This window comes from Rosa rugosa, chromosome 4, assembly GCF_958449725.1.
Source record: "Rosa rugosa chromosome 4, drRosRugo1.1, whole genome shotgun sequence".
Taxonomy (NCBI): domain Eukaryota; kingdom Viridiplantae; phylum Streptophyta; class Magnoliopsida; order Rosales; family Rosaceae; genus Rosa; species Rosa rugosa.
In genome coordinates, this window is record NC_084823.1 from 53838220 (window position 1) to 53857344 (window position 19125).

General features: G+C 40.3%; 3 protein-coding genes across 3 annotated transcripts; 1 reads left to right on the forward strand and 2 right to left on the reverse strand.

Moving 5' to 3' along the window:
* Positions 1–2572: 2572 nt before the first annotated feature.
* On the reverse strand, positions 2573–3513 carry LOC133707395 (ethylene-responsive transcription factor ERN2-like). The gene has a single exon (XM_062132959.1). The coding sequence runs from the start codon at positions 3443–3445 to the stop codon at positions 2801–2803; it is 645 nt and encodes a 214-aa protein (XP_061988943.1). The 5' UTR covers positions 3446–3513; the 3' UTR covers positions 2573–2800.
* Positions 3514–6109: 2596 nt separating this feature from the next.
* LOC133745032 (uncharacterized mitochondrial protein AtMg00810-like) lies at positions 6110–6625 on the reverse strand. Its single transcript, XM_062173035.1, has one exon. It carries the CDS (start codon positions 6623–6625, stop codon positions 6110–6112), a length of 516 nt encoding a protein of 171 aa, XP_062029019.1.
* A 9907-nt stretch (positions 6626–16532) lies between these two features.
* LOC133707349 (calcium sensing receptor, chloroplastic) lies at positions 16533–19073 on the forward strand. Its single transcript, XM_062132900.1, has 6 exons — positions 16533–16913; positions 17045–17290; positions 17754–17946; positions 18207–18348; positions 18439–18570; positions 18701–19073. The coding sequence occupies exons 1-6, from the start codon at positions 16653–16655 to the stop codon at positions 18933–18935; spliced, it is 1209 nt and encodes a 402-aa protein (XP_061988884.1). The 5' UTR covers positions 16533–16652; the 3' UTR covers positions 18936–19073.
* Positions 19074–19125: the final 52 nt, after the last annotated feature.

The window sequence follows — 19125 nt, forward strand, 5'->3', positions numbered from 1 at the left end:
ATGGAATAATCTCAGTCGGAGTGGAGGCTCTGTGGCGGCTTCGTCATCCAAAACGCGAGGAGGTATCGCCGGGGAAGTCCAGAGCCGGTTCGGCGGCATTTGGGTAAGACGAGGTTCGATCTCACAAGGAGAGGGAGGCGGATTGCCGGCGGTGACGTTGCTTGGTGGTGCGAGGACGGTTTTTGAGCGGCCCAGATCGGATCGGAGTTTTTCGATCTGGTGTGTGTCGTTTGGAGCCGCCCTGTGGAGAGGGGTTGTTGGGGATGGCAGTGATGTACGCTGGCGTTTTGGGAAGGACGGAGAGAGGATGAGATGGTCTGGTTTTGCTTAAGCCGGCGGTTTGGATGCCGGTGTTTGGACGGACTGGTTCCAACTTGCGGGTCGGTGTCGAGGTGACAGCAGCAGCTTGTATTTTTGGACTGGGCTGAGCAGGGGTTGGGCCTGGGCTTGGACTCTGGGCTCAACTTCCTTTTGTTTTATGTTTTATTATTTTCTATTGTTACTATTTAAATGCGGCTATATGCCGGAAATAAGTCCCTACTATTTTTTGGTAGGGAGAAATGGGCGTTGTCCCGGAATGCACACTCTGTGTGCCTTGTCTGGCCTAGCGAGGCGGCGATCTGTTTGTTTGATCAAATGGACGCAACCTCCTAGTGGCAGGATGAAATTGAGTGTCGCCGGATTTATTTCCGTGCGGCAACATAGTGGGAAAGCTGTGTTATTTGTAATGATGCTTCTTCGTTATAGAGTTATCTTTCCGGTATGTCACCGCTATGTCAAAGCAAATAGAGTAGCGATTCGTGCACTCTTTGCTAATTGGTGCTTGTTAGAATACATAGTTTTTATGGAGAATCCTGGTATTATTTCCGGATGTTCTCTTTATGTTTATTGTAATCTGGGGTTCAGGCTCTACGTCCCCCCCCCATGTATTCTGAAATTTCATTAATCAAGGCTTGAGGGCAGCCGCACCAGCCCCATTTCAAAAAAAAAAAAAAAAAAAAAAAAATACACATTCCTTTTTCCATACATCCAACATCAGATTTTATGGGTACATCAAATTACTAAAAGAGACATTTATATCAAAATTAAAGAAACATAGTTGGATTTTACTAGCTCGCTTTAGCGTTTTCTTCTCCACTACATGAATGAATATGCAAACTTAGAGGCCTAGTTACAAATAGTTAACAACTCATCTACAACACCATACAAACATAGTCAAATGAATTCTGAGTATCGAACACTTATGCATAACATTGGGTCCTTCTCTTTCTTCACCTTCCGCTCATGGTAGAAGAATCATGAAAGTTGTAGATGTGGAGAGCTTAATTGATTTTCGTTTCCAGATTGATAGTTATGCCCATATAGCCATAACTATCAATCTGGGTAGTTGGAGTTTGCTTGAAATCAAGACTACTTTATTTGTGATATCATAGATCAGGGGTTTCATGGATTGAAAATAGTCAAATAGAGAAGTATACATATTGCTCGTCTCATTCCATGGAAGATTGCTCATGACCACTCACGATCCATGTTGTTTGATATTTGATAGTGGATCATGGAGCAGATGGGACAGAGGACGACCTTGATGGCGGAAAAAGTGAAAAACATAGTTCTTTTAATGAGTGCTTCTATTCAAATCTCTAAAGTTGGCATTTGGACCTCCTCTCATTTTTGAACATTTCAAAATCCTATTTTGCCCCTCTAAGTTAAAAAAAAAAAATTATCTCATTCTTTTCCCATTTCTTCATTCAAGGCTGCGTGCACCTTCTTTCTCTCTAACCTCGCTCTCATTTCTTTCAACCCCAGAAATATGAGGTGTTTCTTATTTGTAGTTTTTATAAAATTATTTCTCTGTAACCTAAAAATTAATTGAATTATTTTTTCGGCATGCTTGAATTCATATGGTATAGGATGATTGCTGGAACTCTCTCTTCTTAAGTCCTAACACCTTATTCCTCGATCTGCTCATTTTATTTAAATTATCAAACTCCAGTACAATCTCTCGAATCAAACCAACCCCCTTTTAAACCTATTAAATCATACCTGGAGCAAAAGCAATCTGCATCTAAGCTATCTAATCAGAAAAGTCAATGTGTTTATCAAACAAAATGGAGGAGCCAATTCATTGTTTATTTTGATTGCAATTATATCTTCACTTAGTTAAAGAAATTAATCATTAAATCCCATTGTGTATTCCGATTCCCTTATTTTTCTTCAAGCTTGAAATTTTAGGAGAGAAGAGAGAGAGGAATAAGAGGAGCTGTAGAGAGAAAATAACAAAGGACTAAATTGGAAGTTCTATGGTAAAAAGTATCGAATGAGGTCCAAATACTAATAGAGGAGGTGTGAATAGAACCACTCTTCTTTTAATTAAGAAGTTTAATTTCATAAGAAAAAGAAAAGGTGTCGATAATTGATTAGGAGTGTGGGACACAAGATTTGAACTTGTGTATTTACAGAATCATACACCATGTATTGTGAATGAGGATAGTTTAGGAAGTTTGGGGTTGTGCTTCTAGTAAAATTTAAAATAAAAAAGTTAATAGGTGGTGGATTAAGTAGGGGATGTGTATCTAGTATTTAGCAATGTGTGAATAAATTTCCCCAGCAGAAAACACACGATAATTATTTTCAAAAGTAGAAAAAGAAAACACAATTAATCACAAGGACTACATTTAACTATTATTCTCTTCTTTGATCATCATATTTATCTCAAAACATGCTAGGATTCAACACAAAGCAACTTAATGAAGTGACTATGGAAGCCTCTTGATAACCTTTTTTTTCTTCACATCGATCATCATGAAGTAGCACTGAAGGTAGGAGCAACAACAACAGAAGAATAAACCTTAGAAGTACCAAACGAAAGTGCGCAATGGTAATCATCATGATCTTGAACATCAGAAGCAGTACTTGTTGATGAAGAGCACACTATAGTTTCTTCAACAAGTGCATCAAAGTTATTGTTTGAATCAAACTGACCCCCCTTTGATCCTATGATCGTCGACGATGATGAGGACCTTGCAATTGCTGCATGATTCTTCATGATCGCGTGCTGAAGCAGCTGATAAAGCCGCGGATTCTTCTTCAATATGTTGCAATTTTCTTCATGTATATTCATGAAGTTCATTCCATGCTGCTGATGAGATGATGGGAAGTTGGTCTTTGCATTCCTTCCTCTCAAAACCCTTGCAGCCTTATCATAAGCCAATGCAGCCTCTTCTGCTCTATCAAAAGTTCCTAACCATAGTCTCAGATTCTGTGATGAGTCCTTGATCTCAGCCACCCATCTTCCTGATGGCCTTTGTCTCACTCCTAGGAAACTCCTTCCACTAATCTTTGCTTTTTTCGGAACCTTGATCGCGCTAGTACTAGTATAACCACTCTCTTTATTTTCATGGAAAGTTTCTTTTTGGTTTGGTGTTGAGCTCTGTAGGCTGTCCATGAGAGTAGGAGAGAAGGGTTTGGGTTTAGCTTTGCTAATTTTTTTGGAATGATATAGAGTTGGTGAAAGGGAAGGGAAGGCATCTGCACTATTATTATAGAGTTAGTGAGTACTATAAGAATGATGACAGGGATAATGGCATGTTGGCCGTCTCATTAGGGTCTGTTTGTTTCCCAAGTGATAACATTATAATAAGTAGAAATTTTAAACTAATCTTGAGTTGGTTTGCATAACGCCAAAAGAGGTGTTGATAAGCATTAATGTTTTGTTCTCGATTTAATTACTTAATAAAAAGAGATCGAGTGTAATATTATGGAAAGGAATGGGTGAGCGGTATATATGTACTGAAGCTAAGCATGCAAATCAAATTAGCATAAATATATACTAATTGCCATCCTCATTTGTGTACCTAATAGATTAGCAGCCTCCTAATTCTTAATCAGTTCGAGTGTGTCTTTAGTCTTGTATTCCTATCAAGAATTTAATATGAGATAGTTCCAAGTCATATAGATCAAACTGTATATCTATTTTTATGTCTCACCTTAATCATCCTAAGTTAATGATTCGAAGTATTTCAATTAATAAGTATTACTCTGATGACATATATGGGTTAAAGTAAGAGATTTTTTCCATTATGGGGAACTTGAAAGGTAGAATACAAAGAAAAATATCATTGAGTAGTGTTAATAAACTTAAAGTAGCTAGCTAGCTAATTAAGTTGGGTTGTCATTTTATATAGGTCCAAATTAAAGTGTAGGATGCATACATGTAATAGCTACATATATATGATGTTTAATTCCAAGGGTTTTGGCACAGCAGAAAAGGTTGAGAAAGATCATTTATTTGGAATTCTCCCTCATGAATGGGGCTAGATCCCTTCAATAATTGATGTGGCTCCAAATTACATCATGCAAATCTAGGGTTGGTTTAGTACTTTCACAGGAAGAGTCTGCGAGGTTGATGATCTGGAATGGAATATTAGCAGAAGTACAGTTGCATAAGTGTCCAAATTAAACAGTGAGGTGTCGACAGTAGCTAGGTTTATTGTGAATAATATAAGTATTAAACTCACTGTTCACCCCAATTAATTCTCCAAGTGGTATAACTCCAATTGCCTGGAAACAAAACTCACACCTCAAAAGCCCAAAACAAACAGAACCTACAGTGTTTCTTTCTAACATGTGAGGATATTGCTTCAAATTATAAAACACAAAGTTTGGCACTTGTCACACTCCCTTGTCACATACTGGTTTATGTTTTTTTAATTCCTTCATTCAGAGCATGCATGTTCTGTTTTCTTTGGTTTACTTGCTGTTCAAATTTAAATGAGTACCTGCAGAATTCTTGTATCTGAAAATTAATCAGAACTTTTTAGCCTTTTTTGTTGGATTCTTTATGTACTTTCTAAGTCTCTGATAGGCCCTTTTAGGCTTTTACCTATATCCTTTCTTTGACTCTCTAGTTTTTGCCTCTGATTCTTGCTCTTTTGTAGACATGGATCATCATCATAATCCACTGTACATGATGATAACTAGCTTGTCTGATTTTCATGGGGCTTCTCTTATATCTAGGCTATATAGCAAGGTTTTCTTGCTTTATGTTTTGTGATGAAACTTCTTCCTTAAGGTTTCTTATAAAGATTGAAACTTTAGCCATAAGACTCATAATTTAAGGTTAACAATTGAGTCTCATGTGATACAGAATTACATATATAGAAAACTGTTCCAATTCTCATATTCCATTTACATATGAAGAGAAGACCAAGACTCTTATAGTTATAAATTCTCTGTCTCTTATTTTTTTGCCTATATATCTAGCTGATGTGTAGACATTTATAATCAAAATCCATTATCTATACTTACTGGCTTCTGTGATTCTTGATTTTTCATGGGCTCATGGCACTTCTAATATAACAAGGCAGTATTGTTTTGTGTAATTCTTCTATACCTATATATAGACCTTCATGTCATGCTAGTAAGAAATATGTGCTTATATATATATGATGAAAAACCAGAGAAGAAGGAAAACATAGAGCAGCTAGAATTATACCTGCTTAGTGCTCTCAGTATAACTGCTTTCATAAAGATGAGTAAGCTAGACTGTCCACAAATGCCTACATATATATGATTTAAATCAGAACAATATGAAATAAAAGAAAAGCCTGAGCTTTTGTAAGTTTGTTATAAAATTGTGATGAAAATGGTTTTCATTGATTTAGTAGGATTACAATTTATGATGTATAGCTAACATATGACTGACTGTTACAAGAGTTATAACAGTATTTAATGTAAAGATTACAAGCAGTTACAAATGCTATAAACACTATTGAATGCTATGATTACAAGAAATCAAAACTGATGTGCAATTATACAATCAGTTTTGATTAGGAGAGGAAATCTCTCTAACACCCTCCCTCAAACTTGGCGGTCTTGAACGAACAAGTTTGCATGTGAGTAAGACATGACGGTGCTTATGAAGAGGCTTGGTGAGAAGGTCTGCAGGTTGATCAATAGACGGAACAAAGCAAACACGATGGCTTCCAAGAGCCATTTTCTCATGGACAAAGTGATAATCAAGTTCAATATGCTTAGTGCATGCATGAAACACGGAATTAGAGGCCATATATGTAGCACTAAGGTTATCACAATGCAATATTATAGGATACTAAATTCTAGCACCGAGCTCATAGAGTAAGAAAGCTAACCAAGTGGACTCAGCACTAGCATGAGACAAGGAACGATACTCGGACACAGTGCTGGAACGAGCAACGGTGGGCTGCTTTTTAGAACTCCAAGAGACCAAGTTGGTGCCAAGATAGACAAGATATTCGGATGTAGAACGACAAGAGTCGGGACATCCAACCCAATCCGCATCAACATAGGCAGCAAGATAAGCAGGTTGGTGATGAGGTCTAAAGAACAGGCCATGATCAAGTGTGCTTTTGATGTAGCGAAGGATGCGTTTGGCTGCAATCAAATGCGGGGTGTGTGGCTGACTCATGAACTGAGAGATGGAGTTGACGGCAAAGGCAATGTCAGGATGTGTGATGGTCAAATACTGCAAAGAACCAACAATTTCCCTGAAGACTGAGGGATCGGGAAGGAAGTCTCCCTCAGTGGCAGGTGAGAATCGCCTTTGCGGACATGGGGGTGCTAACTGGTTTACTAAGCAGCATGTCATGCTTCTCAAGTAAATCATAAGCATACTTGAGTTGATTAGTCAAATATTGAGAAAATATTTGTGAGTGAAAATTCTTCTATATTATTCACAATTGTGTAAGGGATATATATACAAAACCCTATTGTACTATACTTGTACTACACATTAGTACAATCTAGTATAGGAAACTAATTCCTATAAGGAAACTACTGAATACACATATTCTCTAGATGACTCACGCGTCAACTAATAATGACTGACATGTCAACATAATGACTCACACGTCAACACTCCCCCTCAAGTTGGGGCATAAACATCTCGAAGACCCAACTTGCCTAGTGAGTCATAGAACAACTTGCTGGATACAGCTTTGGTGAGTATATCTGCTAATTGTTCCTCAGTAGGAACAAAAGGAAAGGTAATCAACCTTGCGTCCAGCTTTTCCTTAATGAAGTGTCGATCAACTTCCACATGCTTCGTTCGATCATGTTGCACAGGATTTTGAGAGATTTCAATTGCAGCTTTGTTGTCACAATACAGCTGCATAGCTGACTTAGGCTTAAAACCCAAATCTCGGAGAAGATTACGTAACCATAGGAGTTCACACACTCCATGTGCCATACCTCGATATTCAGCTTCAGCACTTGACCTTGCAAGAACCTTCTGTTTCTTGCTCCTCCAGGTAACCAGGTTTCCTCCCACAAAGGTAAAGTAGCCAGATGTAGACTTCCGGTCTGTGATACAACCAGCCCAATCAGCATCTGTATACCCACTAACATCAAGGTGTTGATGTTTTGAGAACATTAAACCTTTTCCTGGTGCAGACTTCAAATACTTCAAGATCCTCACTACCGCATCCATGTGTCTTTCACTTGGATTGTGCATAAACTGACTCACAACACTAACTGCATAGGCTACATTAGGTCTAGTATGTGATAAGTAAATCAGACGTCCCACTAACCTTTGGTACCGAGGTTTGTCAGTTGGAACTTGATCAGGGTATTCTGCCAGTTTGTGGTTTTGCTCAATTGGAGTATCAATTGGGCAACAATCTAACATGCCTGTTTCTGCCAAGAGGTCCAGCACATACTTTCTCTGACATAAGAAGATACCATCTCTCCCCCTGGCGACCTTTATCCCCAAGAAATACTTTAAGTCACCTAGATTCTTCATCTCAAATTCGGATGATAACCTCTCCTCAAGGCTTTCAATTTCTGCTAGATCATTCCCTGTAATCACCATGTCATCTACATATATGATTAGCACAGTCACCTTCCCCTTTTGGTGTTTCAGGAACAAGGTGTGATCAGAATTGCTCTGCTTATATCCAAAGCGTCTCATGGATTGAGTAAACCTGCCAAACCATGCACGGGGTGACTGTTTCAGTCCATAAAGGGACTTCTTCAACCTGCACACAATATCACCTGGTATGTCAGGTATATAACCAGGAGGTAAGTTCATGTAAACTTCTTCAGTTAGCTCTCCATGAAGGAAAGCATTCTTAACATCAAACTGATGGAGTGGCCAATTCAGGTTTGCTGCCAGTGACAATAACACTCGAACAATATTCATCTTGGCTACTGGAGCAAAAGTCTCATCATAGTCAATCCCGTACGTCTGAGTAAATCCTTTAGCCACCAACCTTGCCTTATATCTGCTTATTGTGCCATCTGCATTATGTTTCACAGTGAAGACCCACCTACATCCAACTGGCTTTTTTCCACGAGGTAGTGGTACAAGTTCCTAGGTGTGATTCTTCTCTAATGCCTCCATTTCTTCCTCCATTGCCTTGGCCCACTTTGGGTCTCCCATAGCCTCCTGCACTTTGTTAGGTACAGATACAGTGGATATTTGATTCACAAATGATGCATAAGGTTTGGATAACCTATGGTGTGACACAAAGTTAATTAGCTACTGGATATTTGGCTTTAGCAGTTATGGAAGGTTCATACCTTTTTGCTGGTTGACCGCGGGTGGTTCTACTAGGTAACACATATGTAGAAGAGACAGACTCTACTGGATTACCAGATGAAGATACTGGACATACCTGAGTTAGAGCTTCTTGACCAGAGATTTCAGCATTATGGGGTGGGGTATCAGGTAAGGGGGAAGCCTGTATAGAATCTTCTTCAACTTCAGAAGTCGATTGGTCGACGTCGATGTCTTCTTGTCTGGGGATTGACATGTCAACTCCCCTTTTTTTGATAGGTCGACTGCTTGATTAGTCGACTGTAAGATTTCTTTGACTGATAGGTCAACTCCCCCTGTCGACTGGTCATTAACGACTTCAAGTCTAGGGATTGCCATGTCAACTCCCCCTGTCAACTCTGGAATGTTAGCAGTGCTTTCTTCTTCTGCATCTTGATTCTTCTTCAATGCTCCACCAACATACATCTCTTCAAAAAATTCATTCTCCCCCTGAAGAGAGTTGTTGGTGGGGGAGAAATAGCACATGTCTTCATAGAAAGACACGTCCATGGTGATGTAGAACTTCCGTGTAGGTGGGTGATAACACTTATATCCTTTCTGATGAGAACCATAGCCTACAAACACACACTTCAGAGCCCGGGCATCCAACTTTGACCTCTGATTTTTTGGTATGTGGACAAAGGCAACACATCCAAAGACTCTGGCAGGTAGGTTATGGAAGGAAGGAATAGAGACATGGGTTGACAAGACTTCGAAGGGAATACTCCCCTGAAGGACACTGGAAGGAAGACGATTAATGAGGTGGGATGCAGTTTGGACCGCTTCACCCCATAGATACTTGGGCATATGGGCACCAAATAATAATGCTCGGGCTATGTCTAAGAGATGACGGTTTTTACGCTCTGACACACCATTTTGCTCTGGTGTATAGGGACAAGTAGTTTGATGAATTATGCCTTGTTCTTGGAAGTGCTCCTGGAAAACACTATTGACAAACTCCCCCCCCCCCCCCCCCCCCATTATCAGAATGAAAAACCTTGATAAGGCCATTAAATTGTGTTTGAATCATTTTTTGAAATGCTTGAAATGCAGGGAATACAGCATCCTTAGACTTAAGCAATGCAACCCATGACAATCGAGTACAATCGTCAATAAATAGAACTAAATAACGCATTCCAGAAAGAGTGGGTTCTTTGGAAGGTCCCCACACATCAGAGTGAATAATTTCAAAAGGAATGAAACTTTTATTAGAAAGACTCAATGGGTAACTGACTCAATGATTTTTTGCCAAAACACAAGTTTCACAATGTAAGGAAGACTCATTAATGCCAACAAATAAAGAGGGCATAGTTTTACGCATTACACTGAAAGAAGGATGCCCTAAGCGTCTATGCCATAACCACACTTCATTCAATTCTCTAGAATTCAAAGTCAAAGCGACTGATGCAGTCTTCCTTGGCTTCTCCCCAGCATATGCTTGGTCCAGATGAAACAGTCTTCCCCTCAGATACCCCCTGCCGATTACCTCCCTGGTCAGAAGATCCTGAAAAAGAACATACATAGGAAAGAATGTTACAGAGCACATGGATTGAGTATTGAGTTGGGGAACCGAGATTAGATGATGAGACAAGTCAGGCACATATAAGACATCATGTAAAACTAAGGTGGGTGTGACTCTTATGGACCCAACGCCTAGGACAGGGAAGGACTCACCATTTGCATTTATAACATGTGACACACTAGGAGTGGATAAACTAATAAAGTATTTCCTATCATAGGTCATATGATCAGAAGCACCAGAATCAATAATCCAAGTATCTGAACCTACAAAGTTTGAAACTTTTAAAGCAATACCAATCTTACCAGTACCTCTACCAACCATTGATACTGAAGGATTGTCAACTCTACCTGTGGTATGATCTTGCCCTGCAATACCAAGGTACTCCGAATTCTGAACTAGATGGACAGCTGCCTTTCCTTTCCCTCGAGGTCCTGTTGGCTTAGGCTTGCTGAAATATCCAGTTGGATACCCAACTAGCTTATAGCAAGTTTCCTTGACATGTCCAGGTAGATTGCAATGCTGACATACCAACCCAGAATTGGCTACTGATGAAGGAGCCTGAGTCATGGGACGAAGTCCTGAATGTGGTGCAGTGAAGCCGGGAGGTGGACCTTGAGCCCGTGAAGGCTTAGCTTGAACTGTCAGGCTAGAGATTTCAGAAATAACTCCCCTTGCGCTATCCTTTTGAGACTCATCCTTACGGATGTAGTTAAACGCCTCAATAAGGGAAGGAGACTCTTGCCGACGTAGCAGCTCTCCCTTGGCACTGTCATGTCTAGCATCTAATCCACTGAGAAACTGGTGCACACGCTCCAACTCCTTCTCCTTGACATACCAGGCTATATCCTCAGCATCCTTCAATTTGTTTGGTCGCCGCTGATCAATCTCAGCCCAAACGTTCTTCAGCTGAGTGTAAAACACTGAAACCGCTTGTCCATCCTGCTTCATCCTCGTTGCCTTGCACAACAACTCATAGATCTGAGAGAAGTCAGATTCATTTAGATAGAGATCATTGAGCGTCTTCCAAACTTCTGCAGCCGTATCACACCCAATGATCAATTGGACCACCTCATCAGTCATGGCCTTGTACAGAATTGACAGTACAAGTCCATCAACATCTTCCCACTTGACATATTCTTCACTCTGATCATTCGTCGGTGCCTTAATGGTACCAGTGACATGACCCATCTTGTGGATTCCACGAAGGTGGGTTGAAATCATCTTCTTCCATGTTCTGTAATTCCCAGGTCCATTCAATTTTGCTCCTCCGAATGAACCTGAGGAAGAATCCAGATTTTGAACAGAAACTTCAACTTTCTGAATACTGGAATTGCTGGTATTCCCTCCTTCGAGAAGTGGAGTATCAGGGCCAGCCATTGGAATACCAACAGAAACAATCGTGCTGCGGAATTGAGATAGAAGGTAAGTTGACAAGTCGAGAGGGATTAATCGACTAGTCAAGAAACAACAGTAAACCTTCTAAAAACCAGAAAACAATCCTAACCCTCGAATTCGAGGAAGGAACAATCTTACCGTAGAGTGTGAGGAAAGAAGAATGAAGGGAAAAACAAAGAGACAAAGTCCTCTCGGATCTTTGCTTTGATACCAAGTCAAATATTGAGAAAATATTTGTGAGTGAGAATTCTTCTATATTATTCACAATTGTGTAAGGGATATATATACAAAACCCTATTGTACTATACTTGTACTACACATTAGTACAATCTAGTATAGGAAACTAATTCCTATAAGGAAACTACTGAATACACATATTCTCTAGATGACTCACGCGTCAACTAATAATGACTGACATGTCAACATAATGACTCACACATCAACAGATATGAATCCCATTATTGTGAGATGAGACCTGTAAACCAAGAAAGTAGTGTAGGGAACTAAGGTCCTTTGTGTCAAAACCACGACCCAATGCATTAATAAAACTCTGTAAAAGTCGATCATCACTGCCGGTGACCACTATATTATCAACGTACAATATAAATTAAATGATATGACACTCAAGACGAAAAATGAACAGAGAAAAAATCAGCCAAACTCTATACAAATCCAACAGATAATAAGAAGCATGTCATACGATGAAACCATGCACGCGGAGCTTACTTGAGACCGTAGAGGGCCTTGTTAAGCTTGCAAACGTGAGAAGGCCGAGACGAGTCAATGAAACCTGGTGGTTGGGTCATATATACATCCTCTTGAAGAAATCCATGGATGAAGGCATTTTTAACGTCCAATTGACGCAGAGACCATCCTCTAGACACAGCAATAGAAAGCACAACACGAATAGTTATAGGTTTAATCACAGGGCCAAAGGTTTGGGCATAGTCGATACCTGCTTGTTGATGAAACCCTTTGGCCATTAGTCTGGCTTTGTGGCGATCAATTGTACCATCTGGTTTGTGCTTCACACGGAATACCCATTTGCAGCCTACAAGGTTCTGTGATGGAGATAGGGGAACCAGAGTCCAAGTATTATTCTTCATTAAAGCATTGATTTCATCAACCATCGCAGCCCGCCATACCGCATGTTTGGAGGCTTGAGAGTAGCACGTGGGTTTAGTCGATTCAATAGCAGTGAGGAGAGCACGAGGAATTGGGTATTTGTCAGTGCCATCGGTACGGACTCGAGGCTGCATAATGCCATTCTGAAGCCGCATTCGCCTGGGCTGAACTGGTGGCTAGGTTGGAGGATCCGGACGGGGAGGAGAGGCAGCCGGAGGACCAGTTGGTGCCGAAGGAGCGTCAGCCGAATAGAATGCAGGTGGCGGAACAGTCGCATCAATCACTGACTGAGTAGAGGAGGTCGGGATGGATGATGGAGCCTGTGGCAATCGGCGGCGCTGGTAGGTCTGAATTGGAGCGGCATGGAGTGCCGGAGGCGGCGATGATGCAGGTGGCGTTGGAACGGGATCGATGGGAAGGTTTACTACACGCGGCTCAGAGTGATGTTGCACCACATCAACTGAAGAGGTGTCAGTCGTTGTATTGTGACTGTAACTGAGAAAAACACACTCAATACTACGACCCGAAAATTTGTCAGAGACATAAGACCGAAGATGAGGAAAACAAGCACAACTAAAAACCCGAAGGGAAGAATAAGAGGGTGGATGACCGTAAAGACGAGTATGTGGAGTATCCCAATTAAGAGTGGGTGTGGGAAGAAGATTAATAAGATAAATAGAGGTTAAGACAGCTTCAACCCAAAGATGATGAGGGACTCTAGAGGTGAGAAGGAGACTGCGAGTCATAGTGACAATATAACGGTGTTTGCGCTCGGCAAGGCCATTTTGTTGTTGGTGTGAGGGCAAGAAAATCTTTGTTGAATTCCCAAGGATTTACAATAATGAGAGAATGCATTATTAACATATTCATTTTTGTTGGAAAAGATTGTGGATCATGGCAACTAAGGTTTGAAAATGAGTGAGAACTTCATTTTTGCGACTCATGGGGTAAATCCAAGTGTAACATGAGAATTCGTCGGTAAAAAGAACATAATATTTGAAACCACTAACAAAAACAACAGATGAGGCCCAAACATCACTATGAACAATATGGAATAAAGATCATGTAGTCTCTTTATTTGAGGAAAAAGGCAATTGGTGAGATTTGCTAAGTATACAAGCATGACAAAATGAATTAAAAGACAATTTGGAACTTATTATAGAACCTAGACGAGCTAAAACATTGGACGACGGATGACCCAAACGATTGTGCCAGATGGAGTGAACGGAAGCAAGGGCTTGTGGAGGACTGGAGACGTTGGACAGATTGAGTGGATAAAGGCCATCTTTACAAGGGCCCTGAAACAAGAGACAACCAGTACGTAAGCATCTGATAGAAATCAGGAGCAAAAAGAAAGAAAACAAGATTGTCTGTAGTGAAATGAGCAACAGAGATAAGATTTTTAGGAATAGACGGAATACGAAAAACATTTTGTAAAGTGAAGTTTGAAGAGCCTAATAAAAGGGGAAGGTTACCAATATGGGAAACGGGCATTGAGTCCCCATTACCCATATAGACATTATGAGGCCCACCATAAGGTTGAGGATTATTGATAGACATAGCTGTCATATGATGGGTTGCACTTGTGTCTGGGTACCAATTTGGGTTAGCATAATGAACTCCAGCAAACGGAGCAGCATTACTTGGGCTGGAAAACCTGTGTGGGCATTGAGAAAGCCCATGTTGACTGGAGTGGCAATTAGGGCACCATCGGGGTGTTGGGCCAAGAAGGCCATTTGGTGGGGGGCAAGAAGCCTATGCTGGTGAGGTAAACGGCCCATGTTGCTTATGAAAAGGAGACGCAACAGGCTGCTGGTATTGACGGTTGCGTTTGAAGCAGCCATTATTGGGACGACCGCTAGTGGGAAAAGGGTGACCAGAGTTGGAGCGGTGATCACGCCGGGCAGAAGGAGCTTGGATCTGATTGAAAAGTGCAGTTGTCGTAGGAGATTCAGCAATGCGAGATTGCTGGGCATCAAAGGAGAGAATTCGACCCCGGAGTTCAGTGAAATCAAGGAGCAGAGGCTTTTGATTAAGGGCAGTGCGGAGCATGCTATAATCGGGACCGAGACCATGGAGAGTGGCAATGACTAAGTCCTCTTCAGGAACATGCTTGTTAATGGAGACTAAGGCATCAACAATTGATTTGGCATGGCGGAGATATTCATCAACAGATTGGTTGCCTTTATGGAGGTCGAGGAGCTGCATCTTTAGATTGGCCGCACTAGCTACAGACTTTTGGGCAAAGTGATGCTCAAGGCAGTCCCAAATCTCCTTTGATGTGTCATAACCAATGGTAAGCTAGGCAATACTTTCTGTGAGAGTGGTGGAGATAATGCTGACGATTAATTGATCCTCCTTATCCCATTTTGCATATGTAGGGTTTGGTTCTTGCGTGGCGGGTTGATCATTGGTGGGGATTGAGGTGATGAGAGGTGGAGGAGCTGTTTTGGAGCCATCCATATAGCCCCATAGATCATTCCCTTTAAGATAGGGTTTGATTTGGCACAGCCAGACAAGGTAATTTGTTTTGGTGAGTTTGATGAAGCTAGCAGTGTTGGGAGAGGGATTAGAGGAAGTGGTGGCAGCCATGAAAGAAGGAAGACAGAATTGAGGAAGAAGATGAAGGAAGGATCGATGAAGGTAAGTAACCTAAACCTCTGATACCATGTAGAAAATGGTTTTAATTGATTTAGTAGGATTACAATTTACAGATGACTGACTGTTACAAGAGTTATAACAGTATTCAATATAAAGATTACAAGCTGTTACAAATGCTATAAACACTATTGAACGCTATGATTACAAGAAATCAAAACTGATGTGCAGTTATACAATCAGTTTTGATTAGGAGAGGAAATCTCTCTGACACATTGAAACTTCCAGCTCCCAAAAGGCCAAAATTCTCGTGTATTTGCCATAGCAAGCCCAACTTGAAAACTAGCCCGGTCCAGTCCTCTTTCCTCTTTGGAGTCCCACTCTGTGTTATGAGATTTGAATCTAGAAGCTGATGATTGTAAGTATATATACTAGCTACCATACAAAAATCATTTTACAGACACTGTACCATACAAGTTGTCACATCATTTTACAGACACTATTTGTACTATAGTCCCACATGTGAAGTTGATTCCTTTCCAAACTGTCACAATGTCTGATACAACAAAAAAGTATGCAAAGGGAAGAAGTTAGAGGTCCATTTTTTTTTTTTACGAGAAGTTAGAGGTCCATTAAACACAGGAATTAGTCCATGCTAATTAGTTTAGCAGAGTGCAATTCTAGTCCTCAAACTTATATATGCAGATTGGAGACAGATTATAGTCTTATAACCATCCTAGCTTAAGTAGATTAGCTATGTAACAGATTGTAGTTTTATAATCATCGTAGCATAGGTCGATTAGCAACTCTAGTAAAGTGATGCAGATTGTATACAGATTTTAGTCTCATATAATGGGTTGAGACTTGAGATAGAGCAATTTCTGGAGCATAGGAAGACTGTCCTGCATAATTGCTGAAATTAAGCTGATGCAGCAGCAAAACAGTATGAATTACACTCATCAAATATTGTCCAGTAAGCCCAAATATGCCTCCCTGGTCACTTAAAAGGTCTAGTTTGATTCCTTACACTGCCATTTCATTTTATAAACATATCAATACATAGAGGTTTCAAGGTTAAAGCCTAAAGGGTTCTTTTTTGTTCTAACATAAAAATGTGATCAGTGAATTCTGCATCTCCGATTAGTTGAAAGTTGAGTAAAGTAACAGAACTTCAACTACCATATAAGCATTAAGCAGGCCAGGCCACCTAGATTGCTTGATGTATGAGTTGCATTAAATATTACTGAAAATGCCACATAAGATATCTTAAGCCTATGAGGCTATAATAGAAACCGCTGAAGTTCCTTATCTTGGCCACTTAATTCTCATCACATAAAATTCCTTTTGAATTTTGATACATCAACCAAAGAAACAGTGAAACACACTCGCTGAACTTTCAACTTTGTGTGTGCCACTTTTTGAAAGGCTCAGGTGGCAAAGATGGCAGTGGAGATGGCCATCAGAGCTTCAGTCACCCCAAGACCTCATATTTCTCTTCCTCCTCCTTCTTCTCCTTCACCATCATCATCATCATCATCATCATCATCCACACCTAAATTTTCTTTCAAACCCCAATTCAGACCCATCTCTGTATCACTCCCAACATCAACTACCCTCTCTCTCTTGGCTCTCTTCACCTCTCCCTTTGAAGCCAAGGCCTTTAGCCTCTCCAAGGATCAAATAGTCTCTTCCCTCACTGAAGTAAGTACATTCCATTCCCATGCATGAAAACATTTTCATTTAGAGTGTTTCTAATTGTTTTCTAACTTTTCTTTGATTTTGTTTGGCACCCATTTGTTGGATTTGTCTTTCTTCTTTTCTTGAATTGATAGGTGGAGCAGACAATTGATCAAGTTCAGCAAGTGGGTTCCAGTGTTTTTGTTAACACAGAGCGTTTTCTTGAAGCTTTTTTAAATGCAGTGAAGCCTGGCATGGATGTGGCATTGCCAATTGCTAAGCAGGCTGGAGAACAAGCACTGAAGATAGCTTCTCCTGCAATTTCTGAGGTTTCAAAGAAAGCCCAAGAAGCAATTCAAAGTTCCGGGATTGACACAGAGCCTGTTTACAATGCTGCAAAGGTTTTTACTTTGCTCCAATTTCCTCTTATTTTGAGCTAGGCCATCCATGGCTGCAATAATCTGCACAGTTTTAAAGTGAATTAAAGCTTAGTCTAGGAGTTGATTTCTGGTGCATAGTTACTTGTAATTGAGTGGAACCTGTTAAGTTTTAACTTGAGATAAGTAGCTAGTGTGGTTTGAAACTTTTAATTGGGGATTCAATGTCCATTGCCTGACTACTTTCAGAACATCAGTGAAATCTAAACATTTAAAACAGTTGCAAGTATAGTTGTATTGAGTTCACTATGAAATGGACTCATTCATCACTAGTGGAACATTCGAACTATTTTCATATACTTTAATGTGGGGAAATTGAGATTGTAAATTGCTGTATTGGCAATAGATAACTTATAAGGTGGATTTGTATACTATTCGCCCGTTTGTTAAATTCAGTATGTTTATTGAGTGATATATTTGGTCCCAGACGATAGGTGATGCAGCAGGACAGACCACCAAAGTAATTCAAGATGCCAAACCCATTGCTTCATCAACTGTCGAGACCATTTCATCAGCGGATCCTGTTGTGATTGCTGGAACTGCTGGAGTAATATTCCTCACATACTTCCTTCTTCCTCCAATTTGGTCTGCTATCTCTTTTAACCTCAGAGGATACAAAGGTAAGTACAAGCTTATTGTGATATGATATTGCTTCAAGAAAATCCATAAATCAACAATGCGAGTTTTACTGCTTGTATTGCAGTTCTACAATTCAAGTACTTAGTCTTTGGAAGATATAAACCAGTTTAAAGATTGCACGTTTTCGGTTTTGGCTTAACATACGTAATTTTATCATCATTTGAGGCTACATATTTGTTCTGAAGCTGTCTGTATAACATGGATGTACTAATAGCTAATGTGCTATGGTTGTACTACTCAGGTGCCCTCACTCCTGCTCAAACCCTTGATCTCGTTTCTACGAAGAACCACCTTCTGATCGATATTCGATCAGAGAAGGAAAAGGACAAGGCTGGCATTCCTCGCCTTCCATCTAGTGCCAAAAGCAAATTGATTGCTATTCCGTGAGTTGCACTTGCCTCAACCCTTTTGTACCTTTTGTGGCTTTGTCTGCATGTTGACAATGAATTCTGTTGCCTCCCCTAACTTTGCAGCTTGGAAGAACTACCAAGCAAATTGAAAGGCCTAGTCAGAAATGTGAAGAAAGTAGAGGCTGAGATAGCGGCTTTGAAAATTGCTTATCTCAAGAGAGTTAACAAAGGCACCAACATCGTCATCTTGGACTCGTGGGTTCTTTGCTTGATCTCATTCATCATTCTTTCCAAATTTCAGCTCTTTTGATCATATATAGGTAGCTAAAGGGTGTTCATTTTATCTTCTTTCTTATTCTGCTCTTGTTTTTGTTTGTGTACATAGGTACTCTGATTCAGGTAAAATAGTAGCAAGAGCACTAACTAATCTAGGCTTTAAGAACACCTGGATTGTAGCAGACGGGTTCTCTGGAAACAAAGGGTGGTTACAGAGTCGTTTAGGGATAGATTCATACAATTTCTCCTTTGCTGAGGTGATATCACCGTCAAGAATCATCCCAGCAGCTACCCGACGTTTTGGTACTACAGCTCAGTCTGGTCGAAAGCTTCTTTCAGAATAACTTAATTCAAAGCTCCGTCTTTTTTTTTTCTTTTTCAAAATTATCTAGTACTTTGTTATTGTTGTTAGTCGATCTATTTGTATATTTTGTAATTCATTTCTTGCACCTTTGTCTATAAAATAATTATCCTCACGCTTAGTGCCATAACCAGACCATTCCATGGAATAACATGACCATATGCGTCGAGCAC